The following is a 16,781-nucleotide window of genomic DNA, read 5'->3' as shown; positions in this document are numbered from 1 at the left end:
GATGAAAATCAATTACTTTTTGGTTGAAATCATTCGGCATTTTGTGGCACAATGTTCTTCTTCGTCGAAGAGAAAGTCCATTTCTCTTCATAAAGCCTCAGCTAACCTTCAGATCCGAGACACTGATTCCATGTGCAGCAGCTATAGTTACTCACAAAAGTTTTCGTACACATGTGATATCAATCATCTTCCAATGTTAATAACATTATTATGACATCAGATGTTTTAATATTGGTAAAATATGAATGCAAAATGTACAGTCAATAGCCCATGTTGGGTACCTCGTGTACAGAAAACAGTTTTGTCCTGCAAAACGTGAAGTAATGTAACTGAAACATTAATAATAATAATAATAATAATAATAATAATAATAATAATAATAATGATCGTATGGCCTCAGTTACCGTGTGCAGACATTTCAATTTGACGCCATCTGGCTGTTGCTCGTCAATTTCGATGTTCCGTTTTACTCTAGGCCCACTAGATGGCAGACAGAGTAAACCGGATCTCTCTTGGGCGTCTGTGGCTGAGATTTTAATTAATTTTGTCGGGTAAACACCAAATGTATCACCAGAGATCTTTTACATGCCGACATCGTACGACATGGAGTGTCGAATGGACTTTTTTCCGCCCTTCAAAAATCCGACTACCTCTGCCGGGTTTGAACCCACTATCTTGGGATCCGGAGGCCGACACTCTACCACTGATCCACAGAGGCAGCTACTGAAACATTAATGTCACATCACAAAAGTATTCATACACACCACAAAAGTATTTGTACATAGCTCTGAAACATCGGTTTGATTTTGTCCTGAATGGAAACAAAGCCGAGGATGCACTCAAGATAGCACTTGTGATACAGACACAGACTGCAACAGTCTACTGCTCCTACACACGGTACAATGGCGCGTAAAAGTAAAAACACATCCATTGAATTACATCAACTCATAGTTGATCATTTCAAGAAAGGTAAAACATACTGACAGATTAAGGAAATCACGGGAAAATCTGTTTCGACAATCCAGTCAGTCCTCAAGAAATTCAAGAGAGGAAACAAACTTTAAGATGAACCAAAATCAGGACGTCCTAGACTAACTTCAAAAGAAGGGTGATTTATTGTACCTGTAAATAAAATAAAATCCTAAAATGAGTGCTCCCATTATTGCATCTAGCTGTGAAAACAATATTGGTGTAAAAGTGCAGAAACTGTAAGGCGAGTGTTAAGGAGGAACAATTACAATGGGAGAGTAGCTAGGGAAAAAAAAAAGTATATCAGTCAAATAAATCACAGAAAGGGATTGGTGTTTGCTGTGGAACATGTAATGAAAACAGGACTTTTGGAAGGACGTTATATTTACTGATGAAAGTAAATTTAATATTTTTGGGTCGTAAGATAGGCAAATAGCATGGAGAAAGGCAAATGACAAACTAAATATGAAAAATCTTCGTTCTACTGTTAAGTATGGGAGTGGTTCTGTACTAGTATGGGGTTGTATGTCTTCCAGTGGTGTTGGAAATCTAGCCTTCATTGAAGACACGATGAACCAATACAAGTACACAGACATATTGAAGAATAATTTAAAAGAGAGTGCTATAAAAATGGGCATAGAGAATAGTTTCAAATTCCACCAAGACAATGACCCGAACACAAGTACGTACTTGGTTGTTATATAATTGCCTTGAAGTACTGGAAACCTCCCTGATCACCGGATATCAATCCTATAGAAAATTTGTGGTCTCACCCTTGGAAAACAACTTCAAAAACATGACATTCGAAATGCTACAGATCTTAAAGAAAAACTTCATGAAGAATTGCAGGCTATTTCACCATCAATAACAAGCAAGTTGGTAAAATCAATGCCTAAACAGCTACATACAAAGTGTAATACAACAGAAAGGTTATTCCACCAAGTACTAATTTGTAGAACATTTGTGTTGTATGCATACTTTTGTGCTGCATACGAATACTTTTGTGATGGGTGCGAATAAGTTTATGGCACTGTATTGTTGCGATGTTGTGATATTTGTTACCATTGTTCTATGTAAAGGTCAGAAATGATTTAAGCTCATATGTACAATCTGTATTCCTTTTCATTTTCGTAAATAATATCACAATTCAAACATTAAATCTCTTTCATTTATAAATACCTCTAGTGTACGAATACTTTTGTGAGTAACTGTATTTCTCGTCCTTTAAAATACAGCATTTTGTGAGAAAAGGCATATTTAGCATCGTGTAACGAAATCATATATTTAAGCAGATCCTTTCCTACTTTCGGAAACTTGCCACTTTTTAGTCTGCGAATTGCTTTGCGAGACTTTGGTCGCTTGAAGTGCATTTCTCTGGTTATGCGGTAGGGCACATTGAATTCGGACAATGAATACTTGAAGCTCACTGCCCTATTGTCGTATGTTTCAGCGTAACTGATCACCGCAAGTTTATATGATGCAGTATTACTCAAATACTAGCTCACTGTGGACTAATAAACAGTTTTGAGATCAAAGAACATGCATGTCCCGTACCCGAAACACTTACAAAATACGTTTGTACCAGACTGGAATAGAGAGTCGCTAGTCACTTCTGCACTGATTCTCTCACTAAACTAATGCAGTGGTATTTTCTACCAGCTGATAACAGCATGCTGCCCGGTATTTAGAATGCCCGGTTTCACAGTAGGAAAGCTGCCTACCTGAGTAGTTGACATCTTTATTTTGTAACACATCTGGAGCTGCGTGATTGATGTTCGAAGAAGTTGGTGTGTGAAATACATGAATATTTCTTTTTCTCCACTTTGGATCCAAAAATATTGAGATCCATAAATTATGCAAGGGCGTTAATTATGCAAGAAACGGTATATGTATGTCTAGGAAACAGATGAAGAGCAGTGATCTACTATGTAAGACCCTGTAGATAAAGTACACACAAAAGAAAAATATGGGTCCAAAATTTTCAGCTCCAGCCTTCGTCATTGGAGGATAGAATGATAATAGCCACTGTTGGCAAGTAGATGGATGCAGTGTGAGGTGAGGGGAGTGGGGCGTAGACAAGTGAATGGAAAAAAGGGGCAATTATCTATTGTTAAGGCCAGGTGCTTCCCTGGACCTGAGCACAAGTTGATGTCCCACTTCAGAATCTCTTTCGACGAAGAAGAAGAAGAAGAACATTGTGCCACAAAATGCCGAATGATTTCAACCAAAAAGTAATTGATTTTCATCACTGTGTGACTGAAGGACTAAAGTGAAGGAATACACGCTCTCCCAAATAGGAACCACAGGTCAGACGCCAATCAGTTTCCATATGCCACACAATCGAACAATCAATAAGAAAGAGTTATCGTATGCGCTACCCGAATTATTTTAATGTGTTACTTTGTCCTTGTCCTTGTAGCTTTTTCTCAAAAGTTTTTATGGCTGATGATGTCTACAAGGTAGACGAAACATGTCCCGATATAATTAAAAATCATGTAAATATTTAGTTAATAAAGAATCTTGGTATTGTAAAGGTGGAACATTGGACCTAACCTTCAACGTATACTCACGACAATACGGGCTTTATAATGAAGTTTATTTTATGTAATGCGCTACTGGAAGCGAAAAAGAACGTGCAAAGTTGTAACTACAGCACAGTGTGTAGGGTAGATATCTCTTTGTTTTATTGCTGTCAAGTTGTAAATAATGTATGCTAGTACAATTTATGATACAGGCAAAGATCTCTGGAAAAGGTGTGCTTTCTACTGAAACCTCAATTTAAGGTAAACCCCCTTTTAAGGTTAAAATTATCAGATCCCTGTAAAAATGTTAAATAGGGGTTCTGCTGTATGTGCAATATATTCTGGATTCTTTGAGTATATACAGTATATACAGTTCGTTGCATGGTGGTGCTGGAGTTTGATTGAGCCTTGTTCCAGATCATTGCAAATTGCAATGAAAATAAAGTTCTACTATCGTCCAGTGTAGTCTGGATAAATCCAAGACCAAAAATATCAACATGATTAGCTTGGACTCCTACACGCTTTAATCAAAGGCATCCTGACACACAAAACTGTCCTATAAGAGTTCCTCAGATATACTGCCCAGTAGGCGACATTAGTATGCGGCCATTACTGGCCTTTAGTACAGCTCAAACTCTGACGGGGTGACTGTTTACCGATGTCGAAACATCTCTGAGGGCATTGAGGTAGGATGGTGGGTGGTGAAAAGTCCATTTGTGGAACTTGATTGTATACAAACAAGTCGTGAACAGAGCCTGCTTTATGGCAGGGAAAATTATCATCCTAAAACACATTTTCCGAACTGGTCTCCTTCCATAGACAACATGCTGCTAGTCAAAATGTCCTCATATCATTCCGCTTTTAATATGCTCTGTAGTAATGTGAGAGGACCAAGTCTCCTCCATGAAAGACACCCCCTACTGTCACCCTACCTGTGCCAAATTTTACTGTGGCCACTGTACAGACTTGCATGTTCGCCTGGTATTTGCCACACCCAAACTCTCCACGCATCTATAGTCATCCACGGAGCAGTGACAGTGCTCTGTACACCACCAAACACTGTGAATAGCATTCACAGTGAAATGTGCTGCTTATGGGCGAGTACTTGAGCATTGAACCCTAAGCCGTACATCTCACGGCATGCAGTCACGGTACAAGGTACAGTGGGCTAATTGAATTCTTGGGTGACGATATCACACATATCATTTTCGTGCACCACCTTCTTCAGTACTTGATGGTTCCTGCTGGTCAGCATACTTGCTACCACCCCCCGGCTGTGGTTGTGTCTTCCCGTTTCTACTTCACAGTTGCATCCCTCACAGTCGGCCTACCTTTTATAGCAGCAATGGTGGTCGTAGTGACATCTATATGTGTACAGAGGAGTGTCACACATTCTTTTGATCAGTTAGTGTTAGTGTTTTACGAAGCAACACCCTCTGGACCAGAAGGAAGTTGGTTGAAAATCTCAGAAGTAGGAGTGCAGGCAGATTGTCCTTATCCTTCTAGATTCATCTGAATGCTAGTTATTGTGAATGTTTGTTTTTGGGGGTTCTTTAATACATCACATGTGCTGTGTGTCCTTTAGCTGAACTGCCCCTATCTGAAGAGCAGACAGAAGCTTGCATGCACAGCCTTGTAATGCTACAGTCCTGTCCTCTTACCAGCAGTGTTAAACTGAAGGATCTGAGCAAGCATTGCATGAGGATCAACGCTCCACACATGGCTGCTGTATTGTTGCCATACCTGGACAGGAAGGAGAGAACTCGTCTAAAGCAGGTAAGTGTTTCGTATTACAATTTACAGGATTTATTATAACATTAACAAAATAATCTTTCTGACATAAAATAGGTAACGTGAAGGAAATTTTGTTGTCAATGAGCCTCTCCTACATGCAGAGCTTTGGACAGTTAAGCCTCTTGTGGTCACAATGGTAGCACACACACAAAAGAAAAACTTATGTTGGTTTAAAATGTTATTGCAAGACTACATTAGTCATTAGAATCGAAAACAGGGAAGGTTTACCAGGTTGTTGAATACCTTGATGCTATGAGTGGTAAAGGGAGGTGGAAAGAAGGAATAGAAATACAATGGTTACTTGATACCAAGTTTGGGTGCTTCCCGAGCGCTGAACACTGTCTATGGTGAGGAGTTGAAATGACAGGGAAAATAGTTCCAAATGTTTTTCAGCAAAGCAGTTGTGAATGGTAATCATATTAGGGTTAGAAGCTTGTGCCCCTCACCACACACACACCTACTAACACAAATACTTGTGGACTGGTCGGAACAGGCTAAAAACAGCAATAAATGATAGGAAGCAGAAAGGTGATAACCCGCACCCCCCAAATAAAAGAATGGGATCAAAAACATAAATTTATTGACACAAATAGGAATTCAAAGAAAAACTTAAAGTGAACAAAAATTAAGAGGGGGGGGGGGGGAAAGATATTACATGCATATCACAGACGTAAGGGCTTTAAAATGCGCAGTTGTGTTTCCCATAATAAGTGCCGTTTGGTAGATATTTACAAAATTGTAAGGAAACGTTGTGAATTGCACTTACAACTAGAGTTAGAACATACCTCTTTCTTGGCGAAGTAATTAATTATTTGGAACTAAGCATATCTTTCACCAAATCAAGAAGTTGGATACGTCCAATTAAAGCAAACATTTACTTACTTAAATTGCACAAATGAGCATTCGCTAATACCAGAGAAGAGTTCAAATCATATCTTATTTTAAAAGGTACGATTCACAACTGTCACCTCTAAGGATCCGCATCCCCAGACAAAAGAACACTGGGAAGATGGCCCGGCAAAAAACAAAAACAAAAAAATATATGAAAGATGAGAGGTTGCCATAATTACGAGATTGTTAAATGTATCCAAGAATGAAAAAGGTGAACTGGAGAGCAAATCTTTAAAATAAACAATCAAACCGGCGTGTAAGCTGAGAACACAAGCAAATAAAAAGAAAAATAAGGGTGGTGTTAAATAGACACCTGTGAGATACTGGAAAATAACATATATTCAAACAAATAAATCCACGCCAACTCACTCACGCACGGTGAAGAGACCAAAATGTGTGCAGGACATAATTAATATTATTATCAAGTCACCGTACGAGAAAACTCTCGTACTGTATGATAAGATCACTGGCCCACGAGCTTGATTAAAACTTACCAGGTTATAACCCAACGATCACCATATAATAGATAAGCTCATCCAGTTACGATCATGACCTTTATCCAATATCCACACTAGATGACATATTCATATCGCCTCTCCTAGGGCGAACATGAATTACACAACATTAGTGTTAACGCAACATCAACATCAACACAAGCTCAGCCGGTTATAACCACGAAGAAAACATAGCATAGGGTCTCAATCCAGAACAGGCAAACACACATCATTCACACAGAGCTATTTTCTGTTCCCACATATTGAATCATTTGTACGAAAAACAAACTCACAAAAGAGAAATAAATAAAATCTACAACAAATGAAAATTTTAAAAACCTGTAGAACAGGGTCTCAGTACACGAGATCAGTATAACAACGGCAAACCAAAAATCAAAATAAATACCTTACATCCTGAAGAATAGAATCAGCAGATTCTATATAATCAAAATCATTGACTCTGAGCAGAGTCGCGTAGGGTTCACGATAAATCCATTTGATAAACCACACAAAATCTAGTGCAGTCATTTTGTAGCTTAACTTTTCCACCTCCCTCGCATCAGACATTATCTCTCACAGAGAGCGGAAGGCAAAGAGTGTCACGAGAGAAATGCTTCATCAGATATTGATAGCACGAGATACCGCCTGTCAAAGAGAAGCTAAAGATACGTCATGTTTGGGAATGTTACAAATTGATACGTTCTAGAATGGTGCAACACAAGGACAAGCTTGGTGTGGCACAAGCGTTTTCAGGTACTTCAGTGACCGCATAGCTATTTAACTAGAACTTGGTGGTTAGGCCACTGTTGAAGACCAATGGAGTTGATAGGTAATGTTGTTTGACGTGCAGCCATGGCAACCTTTATGGGTTAAGTTTTGTTGGCGGTGGTGAATATATTGTAGTGATTAGTTCAAGTGGATTACATGTCTTAAATCATTTATATTGGCTAAGTTTAAAACCATAATCTTATCAGAATTACTAGACTGAATAAAAAAATGTTATGTGTATGTTAAAATTTCAATCTTGAATTATACCTCTTACTTTATGTAATAACAGTTGATCATTTGTGCATCGCATTCAATGATCGATCTTTAACTGTGAAGTTTTTCAGTGTTGAAACTGATGCAGGTTTAATACAATTAAAAAATACCTGCAAAAAAACCATTTAATAAGAGAGTTTACATGAAAAATATATTTTAATTAAATTACATACAGTGAAAGGGGGTCGAGCCACTTCGGTTGGCGCGTTTTTCGGATGATACTTACCCCAAATGCATTCAATCCATCATCTGCAGTAACTCAATTCTCAGAATTGCTATTGTCGATGTCGGAGTCGTCTGCATAATCTTCATGGCGAATAATACAGTAGTAATAATAATAATAATAATAATAATAATGATAATAGTAATAATAAAGTAATAATGATTCCTGCTTGTTCAAGAAAAAATGTATCATCGAATGAACTAGAGGCTAAGAAACTGTTTTGTTTTATGCTACACATGCATTCTGGCGTAAGTCATAATATAAAGTAGGGTTTTCTTAGTAGCTCTCAGCACATATAGCAAGAGAATCTACAGCTAAGAACGAGAGGATGAAAACAAAATATTAAAATGGTTCATGTTTGTGGGTTACTGTAGTCACGTCCTGGTTCGTGAACCATGGGCAACGGCTGAGTGGCCTAGTAAGTGGTCCTGAGAGTCGGGATACCAGTTGCTATGGAATGGGAGTGGGCATCTCGGACATATTCTGAGTCGTGGCCCTCCTTGTGCTCAAGCGGCTAGGACTATACAATTCACCGGTGGTCCATAACCCGTTAGAGGAGAGATCCTCACTTGGACTATGTGCAAGTAGGGCAGCATCCTGCTTCATGAATTTACCGAGCTCAGAACACTTTAAGCAAGCCTCGGACCTATGGGAGTAATGGAGTCCCACTCCCATTTGACAGGCGAGGGACTCCTTGGAAACAACTTGGCGAACGAAATGGAATTCAATGGGGAGCTATCAATATTAATGGGGCTTATGGAAGAAAGAAGGTAGAACTGGCTGAGTCAGCAAAGAGGATGCATCTGGATGTGCTAGGAGTAAGTGATATTCGGGTAAGGGGAGATAATGAGGAAGAGATAGGAGATTATAAAGTGTACTTGACGGGTGTTAGAAAGGGAAGGGCAGAGTCCGGGGTAGGGCTCTTTATCAGGAATACCATTGCACGCAACATAGTTTCTGTTAGGCACGTAAATGAGCGAATGATGGGGGTAGATTTGTCAGTGGGAGGAATTAGGACAAGAATTGTGTCCGTGTATTCACCATGTGAGGGTGCAGATGAGGATGAAGTTGACAAGTTTTATGAAGCATTGAGTGACATCGTGGTCAGGGTCAACAGCAAGGATAGAATAGTGCTAATGGGCGATTTCAATGCGAGAGTTGGGAATAGAACTGAAGGATACGAAAGGGTGATTGGTAAATGTGGGGAAGATATGGAAGCTAATGGGAATGGGAAGCGTTTGCTGGACTTCTGTGCTAGTATGGGTTTAGCTGTTACGAATACATTCTTCAAGCATAAGGCTATTCACCGCTACACATGGGAGGCTAGGAGTACCAGATCCATAATAGACTATATCTTAACCGACTTCGAATTCAGGAAATCTGTTAGGAATGTACGAGTTTTTCGCGGATTTTTCGATGATTCAGACCACTGTCTGATCTGTAGTGAACTAAGTATCTCAAGGCCTAGGGTAGAGAAAGTGAAATCTGTCTGCAAACGAAGAAGGGTAGAAAATCTCCAGGACGAGGAAATTAGACAGAAGTACATGGATATGATTAGTGAGAAGTTTCGAACAGTAGACAGTAAGCAGGTTCAGGATATAGAAAGTGAATGGGTGGCATACAGGGATGCTGTAGTAGAAACAGCAGGAGAATGCCTAGGACAACTGTGTGTAAAGATGGGAAAAGGCGAACATCTTGGTGGAATAATGAAGTGAGAGCAGCTTGTAAACGTAAAAAGGCGGCTTATCAAAAATGGCTCGAAACAAGGGCCGAGGCAGACAGGGAGTTGTACGTAGATGAAAGAAACGGAGCGAAACAAATAGTTGTTGAATCCAAAAAGAAGTCGTGGGAAAATTTTGGTAATAACCTGGAAAGGCATGGTCAAGCAGCAGGGAAACCTTTCCGGACAGTAATAAAGAATCTAAGGAAGGGAGGGAAAAAGGAAATGAACAGTGTTTTGAGTAATTCAGGTGAACTCATAATAGATCCCAGGGAATCACTGGAGAGGTGGAGGGAATATTTTGAACATCTTCTCAATGTAAAAGGAAATCATCCTGGTGGTGTTGCAAACAGCCAAGCTCATGGGGAGGAGGAAAATGATGTTGGTGAAATTATGCTTGAGGAAGTGGAAAGGATGGTAAATAAACTCCATTGTCATAAGGCAGCAGGAATAGATGAAATTAGACCTAAAATGGTGAAGTATAGTGGGAAGGCAGGGATTAAATGGCTTCATAGAGTAGTAAAATTAGTGTGGAGTGTTGGTAAGGTACCTTCAGATTGGACAAAAGCAGTAATTGCACCTATCTATAAGCAAGGGAACAGGAAGGATTGCAACAACTATCGAGGTATCTCATTGATTAGTATACCAGGCAAAGTATTCACTGGCATCTTGGAAGGGAGAGTGCAATCTCTTGTTGAGAGGAAGTTGGATGAAAACCAGTGTGGTTTCAGACCACAGAGAGGCTGTCAGGATCAGATTTTCAGTATGCGCCAGATAATTGAAAAATGCTACGAGAGGAATAGGCAGTTGTGTTTATGTTTCGTAGATCTAGAGAAAGCATATGACAGGGTACCGAGGGAAAAGATGTTCGCCATACTGGGGGACTATGGAATTAAAGGTAGATTATTAAAATCAATCAAAAGCATTTATGTTGACAATTGGGCTTCACTGAGAATTGATGGTAGAATGAGTTCTTGGTTCAGGGTACTTACAGGGGTTAGACAAGGCTGTAATCTTTCACCTTTGCTGTTCGTAGTTTACATGGATCATCTGCTGAAAGGTATAAAATGGCAGGGAGGGATTCAGTTAGGTGGAAATGTGGTAAGCAGTTTGGCCTATGCTGACGACTTGGTCTTAATAGCAGACTGTGCCTGCAGGCTAATATCTTGGAACTTGAAAATAGGTGCAATGAGTATGGTATGAAAATTAGCCTCTCGAAGACTAAATTGATGTCAGTAGGTAAGAAATTCAACAGAATTGAATGTCAGATTGGTGATACAAAGCTAGAACAGGTCAATAAGTTAAAGTATTTAGGTTGTGTGTTCTCCCAGGATGGTAATATAGTGAGTGAGATTGAATCAAGGTGTAGTAAAGCTAATGCAGTGAGTTCGCAGTTGCAATCAGCAGTATTCTGTAAGAAGGAAGTCAGCTCCCAGACGAAACTATCTTTACATCGGTCTGTTTTCAGACCAAATTTGCTTTACGGGAGCAAAAGCTGGGTGGACTCAGGATATCTTATTCATAAGTTAGAAGTAACAGACATGAAAGTAGCAAGAATGATTGTTGGGACAAACAGGTGGGAACAATGGCAGGAGGGTACTCGGAATGAGGAGATAAAGGCTAATTTAGGAATGAACTCGATGGATGAAGCTGTACGCATAAGCCGGCTTCGGTGGTGGGGTCATGTGAGGCGAATGGAGGAGGATAGGTTACCTAGGAGGATAATGGACTCTGTTATGGAGGGTAAGAGAAGTAGAGGGAGACCAAGACGACGATGGTTAGACTCGGTTTCTAACGATTTAAAGATAAGAGGTATAGAACTAAATGAGGCCACAACACTAGTTGAAAATCGAGGATTGTGGCGACGTTTAGTAAATTCTCAGAGGCTTGCAGACTGAACGCTGAAAGGCATAACAGTCTCTAATGATAATGTATGTATGTATGTATGTATGTATGTATGTATTAAAATACAATTTTGCAAGAGCATTTCGGTTAAGCGGAGTTCTGCTGTATTTTTCAGGTGTTTTCCAAATTGTTGAGTACAATCATGTTACTAATGGTAAAGAGGGCAGAGATAGTGATGAGGAGTTGTTATAGGGTATTATATAGGCAACAGAAAGCTATTCAGACACTTGCTATTTAATACTGTCATTGTGATATATTCAAAAAGAGTTTCGTGCTTTTATAGGCTAACAGTCATGATAGAAAGAAATTAATATTTCCTGTAATAATTAAAATCGGAAAACTAATAGCGATAATTTCCTGACAAAATTTTTTGGACATACATTAAATAAACAAGGTAGCTCTATGTATAACATAGATTCCTTCAATAGTAATGTGTTGGTTTAATTTCTGCACTTTTTCGTAAATTTTGACGAAGGTTTAGGTATCATTCCCTTTTTCAAGATGCCTTCAATAAACACCAGCTCACCCACACCCGTACATTTGTCAGATGGCATGTCTGTCTCTCCCAGTAATGGCCACCCTTTGTTCTGAAAGCATGTAAATTTCAGATGGGCTGGGAGAAACTCCTGACCACTAAAGGTAAAGCTGACCCCAATGCAGACTTTGCCAACCATTAAGGGGAGGGAGCTTTTATCTTCCTCATTTGCTGCAGCTGTGAAGTCCTCTCTGCAACTGCAGGCACTTTCGAGGGTAAATGGGCTTTGACTTTGTAGCATTACTTGCAGAATTAATGACTGAAGGAGACTCTGGAACACTCCTTTGAATGAGGGTTGATTCTTTCTTCTCTGACTGTGGGACAATTGAAGAATTGAAGGAAATGAGAGTTGATATTACATTAAAATCTATTATCTGAATGGATTTTTTTCCATCTGTGATATAAGACTAACTCCATCAGGCTGTCATACTGCTGGATTTTGGAGGCCAGAACCATCAAACTTCAGAGTCGCACCAATGCTGACAGTCATTCACGTATTATTGTACTATAAATTTATAACTGCATCCTGTGTTGGAAGATTTCTTTCCACTCCAACAAGTTTCCTGCACTCCAGTCTTCTGGAATGTTTTTACCAGTTCATCTTATCGTACAAGCTTTGTACTAACGTTGAAGGATGCAGAACGAGAAGTGGGGACCAGCTTGTTTAATTGTCACAATGCCTGCGACAGTAACCCAAGTATATTTACCACACTATCTGTGCCATGCGTTACTACCAAAAGAATGAATGAATGAGTTTGTAGTTTCTAATTAAACAGTGCTTACCGAGCTTGTGGTTATGCGGTTTGGGTCACGTAACTGAATATCTGCTGGCAAAAACCTTGTAACCCTCACTTTTCTAGAATGCTGGGTTTCTGTGCATAAACGATGTGTGCAGTCAGAGTGAGGCATATAGGAAATTATGTTGGCAAACTTGAAAGTTAATCACCTTTTTTCTTTTGTTTAAATTTCGCCATGGGTCGTGTGGGTGCAGAAACGTATCAATGGAAAAATTTTCATTTTGATGGTTACAGCGTCTATACAAATCATCACTCTCATTTTTGATCCGTTTTGAAAACAGCGATCTCACTTAGTTTACAAAATGAGTACATTTATTGTTCCACCTATTCAACTATTCAGTTCATCCACCTATTCAATGAATAGGTGGCACTTATTAAATTCATCCACCTATTCAATGAATAATAAATGTACAATGTCAGGTTGCGTTTGGGAGATGGTGGGTTCAAACCCTCTGTCAGCAGCTCTGAAGTTGATTTTCCATGTTATCACATTTTCATACCAGTCAAGTGCTGGGGCTGTACCATAATGAAGGCCACGGTTGCTTCCTTCCCACTCATAGTACTTAACTACCCCATCCTCGTAATAAGACCTATCTGTGTCGGTGTGACGTAAAGAAAATTGTTAAAAAAGAAAAGAAAACAGGGCTTCTTTCTGCATATCATATTGATACCTGAAATGCCATGAGTAGTGTTATCATACTGTATGAAATGAAAATGAGACACTTCTTGAAATTATTAGTATATTAATATGTCAGTCACATTGTCATTGTCATAAGAAAATGCATGTACATGCCCAAATATAGCCTTAGTTGTAATTTCACATTAATTGTGGACAATGTAAGACAAATTGTTGCAAATTTAACCTAAAATACAGTTTAAGACGATGTAGCCCTACAACCAGTTACAGTATTGGTTTGTTTTTGCCCAATCATATTTAGCAGATGATCATATTTTACTCAACAATTTTGGCATTCCTTTCATATATTGATAAAACTGTTTACAGGCCATATCATTGAAAATCAGGACCCCAAGTTCTATTCCCAGCCAGGTCATTTAATTCCCTTGGGACTGGGTATTCATGTTGTCCCTGACCTCCCTGCAACTCACACGACACACAACACTATCCTCCAACACACAGTTTCCTATACCTGATAAAATGGTGCCCACCCACGTTGGAGGGTCTGTCATATAAGGGCTGTACCAGGTTAGCAATAACCACATGAAATTATTGTTATAGGTTTTTGATGGTTTACAGAGGTGTAAGAAGGTGCTGGAGTGAGTGAGTGGACAGTGAAAAGATCAGAGTACTGGGCGAGTTGGCTGTGCGGTTAGGGGCTCACAGCTGTGAGCTTGCATCGGGAGATAGTGGGTTCGAACCCCACTGTTGGCAGCCCTGAAGATGGTTTTCCATGGTTTCCCATTTTCACACCAGGCAGATGGTGGGGCTGTACCTTAATTTAGACCACAGCCACTTCCTTCCCATAAGACCTATCTGCGTCGGTGCGACATAAAGCCCATAGCAAAAAAAAAAAACTTCCCATTCCTAGGCCTTTCCTGTCCCATCGTCGCCGTAAGACCTATCTGTGTCAGTGCGACGTAAAGCGACTACTAGAGAGAAAAGATTTTATTTCTTTCCTTTTTCTTTTTGTACTGGGAGGTACACCTCAACTCTGCACATTCAAAAGAAGCGCCTTAATAAACTCTATCTATCCAACAAAACGTGAAACTGCTACTACATAAAGTTGGGACATTAATCAGAAGATGTCACTACTGTATAATTGAGAAGTTTGTCATTTCTAAGTTTCCTAAACTGATTGGATTTATTTTGTTTTGTTTTGGTTTAAACTTTTCTCCATAGATGTCATTACAAAAAAAGCTCTGGTCACGCACTCTGGTGCAAGGTAAAAGAATTTGTATTGTTAGAAATTTTGTGTTTATGGGTTTTCTCAAGTAAATTAACTTTCATTTGTTTTTTGTATATATTTCAAAGTTTGCAACACTTCTTTCTCATTCCGCCAGTTTTGAATCTGGCCAATAGGAATTTTCTGTAATTATTTTTCAGCCTATCACAGGCTTCTTTTTGGTTCTTTGGGTGTAACTTTTGAATTTGCCAATAAAATTGAGAGGGTGTGTCCGGATTAGTCCAGAACCCTCTAGAACCATCCCCTCGCGTATGTAAACTGCTGCTTTTCTGGCTACCTTGTCTTTTGATCGCCAAATTTCTTATTTTTCTGTAGCTACCTCCGCAAACTTACACGAGGGGAAGGTCCTAATTTCTAACTATGTAACCTGTTTTCTAAATGTAAACCTTGTTTTGGCTAATGTAAAATTTCATAAATTCCTATAACTGTAAATCGGGGATAGACAGTGTGTTACCCTCTCGAGCTCCCCTTCTACTTGGTTTGAGGTGACTAGGATTTGTAACCTTTTCTCTATTCTATAAAGTATTAGATTAATCTCCATTCTAGTTACCTCAGTAGCTTGGGATTAGCCCCTGCATCATTGGGGCGAGAGCCCAATTAGGGTTTTAGAAGTTCTAGGAGTGCAAGTGTACGCCTCCATTCTTTTTGTGTTCGGGCCAGTAATCTAACCTGTTGTTTTTCCATGAAGGCCCAGTTGGTTGGGTAATATATACTCCTGTTTAAAAGAAATTTAAATTGTAAATTGTGCCTAGAGAGGCCAGAGATCGTAAAATTTTGTGTATTGTTGCCTTGAGCGGGCTGTTTAAAATATGTTAATGTCAGAGAGCATGTAAGCTCTTGTCTAAGTTTTCAATAATATTGAGAGGTGCCTTGAGAAGGCCTTAAATTGTTACTGTTGGAGCCTAGTGCTCGTGAACACTGTGTACTGGAAGATATCTCTCCTTATTTGACTACCGCAATATTTACGGAAATTGTAAATTTGGAGCCTGAAGCTCAAAAAATTTGAAATTACAGATTATTGGAGTTTCCAATTCTTGTTTCAAGATTGCTATTTGTACCTGTCATGTTATTATGTTCACTCAGTGAAAAAATTAGTTAAGTTTGAAATTCTGAGAGAAATATAACCTTTATTTAAAGTTTTAATTCAATTTCTGATATCGTAGTTAGACCCATTCAACACCCGCAGCTTCTTTCACCTCTTTCTGCTCCACGGATAACCCCGGAACACTTTTAATTTGATAGATATTTAGAAAATCTGAATTAACAATACTAATATAAAGATGAGCTCATCAGCTCCCTCAATAACAATGACTTAGTCAAAAATCGTGTATAATAGAGAAGATTATAGACACAATAGTTCACCAGGAATGAGCCTTGTAGCTCTAAAGGTACACAATTTTACAAGAGCATATTTTCTCCACTCACTTGCATTATAGGAGACTGTGCTCCAAAAGTTATTACAGTCCAGCCTCTCAGAGGCACCAGTTTTTAAACAAAATTACACCTTATAAACTTCAAAAACAACCCCAAAAAAGATGGACAGGTGCAGTGTGAGAGTGCATAGAGAAGAGGGGAGGAAAACCAGAAGATGTACTTAAAAAAAGAGAAGAGTGATGAAGAGACAGGCTCCGATGGAGGTCCTTGATTCACAACCCGACCCGGTAAGCTGGGAACAGAAAATGAAGATGATGATGATGACAAAACTTCAAAAACTGTATTTGCTGTCATTTCTGCTCGGCAGTCTATTATACACTCGTCTATAAATAATGACAATCGGGGGCAATGAATGCCCATTCTAAATGGTCTTAGTGTACAAAATAATAAGGCTAGGAAGCGAAACACTTGCACTCTTTTTGAAAGACTCTTTAAAATCCTAAATGGGATTATGGCCTGAAATTGCAGAGGATAAGCCTATGCTACAAAGGGGTGACTAGATGCAAAGCAGTGTGCAGTATTTAGAGGTTTAGA

At 39.1% G+C, this 16,781-nt stretch overlaps 1 protein-coding gene across 1 annotated transcript in view; it reads left to right on the top strand.

Annotated features, from left to right (window-relative positions):
- rod (rough deal) overlaps positions 1-16,781 on the top strand; it is a 404,971-nt gene that overhangs the window by 364,488 nt on the left and 23,702 nt on the right. The window contains exon 26 of the mRNA XM_067146037.2: positions 5,077-5,267. Within this exon, the coding sequence (XP_067002138.2) occupies positions 5,077-5,267 (191 nt within the window). The remainder of the gene's footprint in view (positions 1-5,076; positions 5,268-16,781) is intronic.

Source organism: Anabrus simplex, chromosome 4, assembly GCF_040414725.1.
Source record: "Anabrus simplex isolate iqAnaSimp1 chromosome 4, ASM4041472v1, whole genome shotgun sequence".
Taxonomy (NCBI): Eukaryota; Metazoa; Arthropoda; class Insecta; order Orthoptera; family Tettigoniidae; genus Anabrus; species Anabrus simplex.
This window is presented reverse-complemented; position numbering and strand designations above follow the sequence as displayed.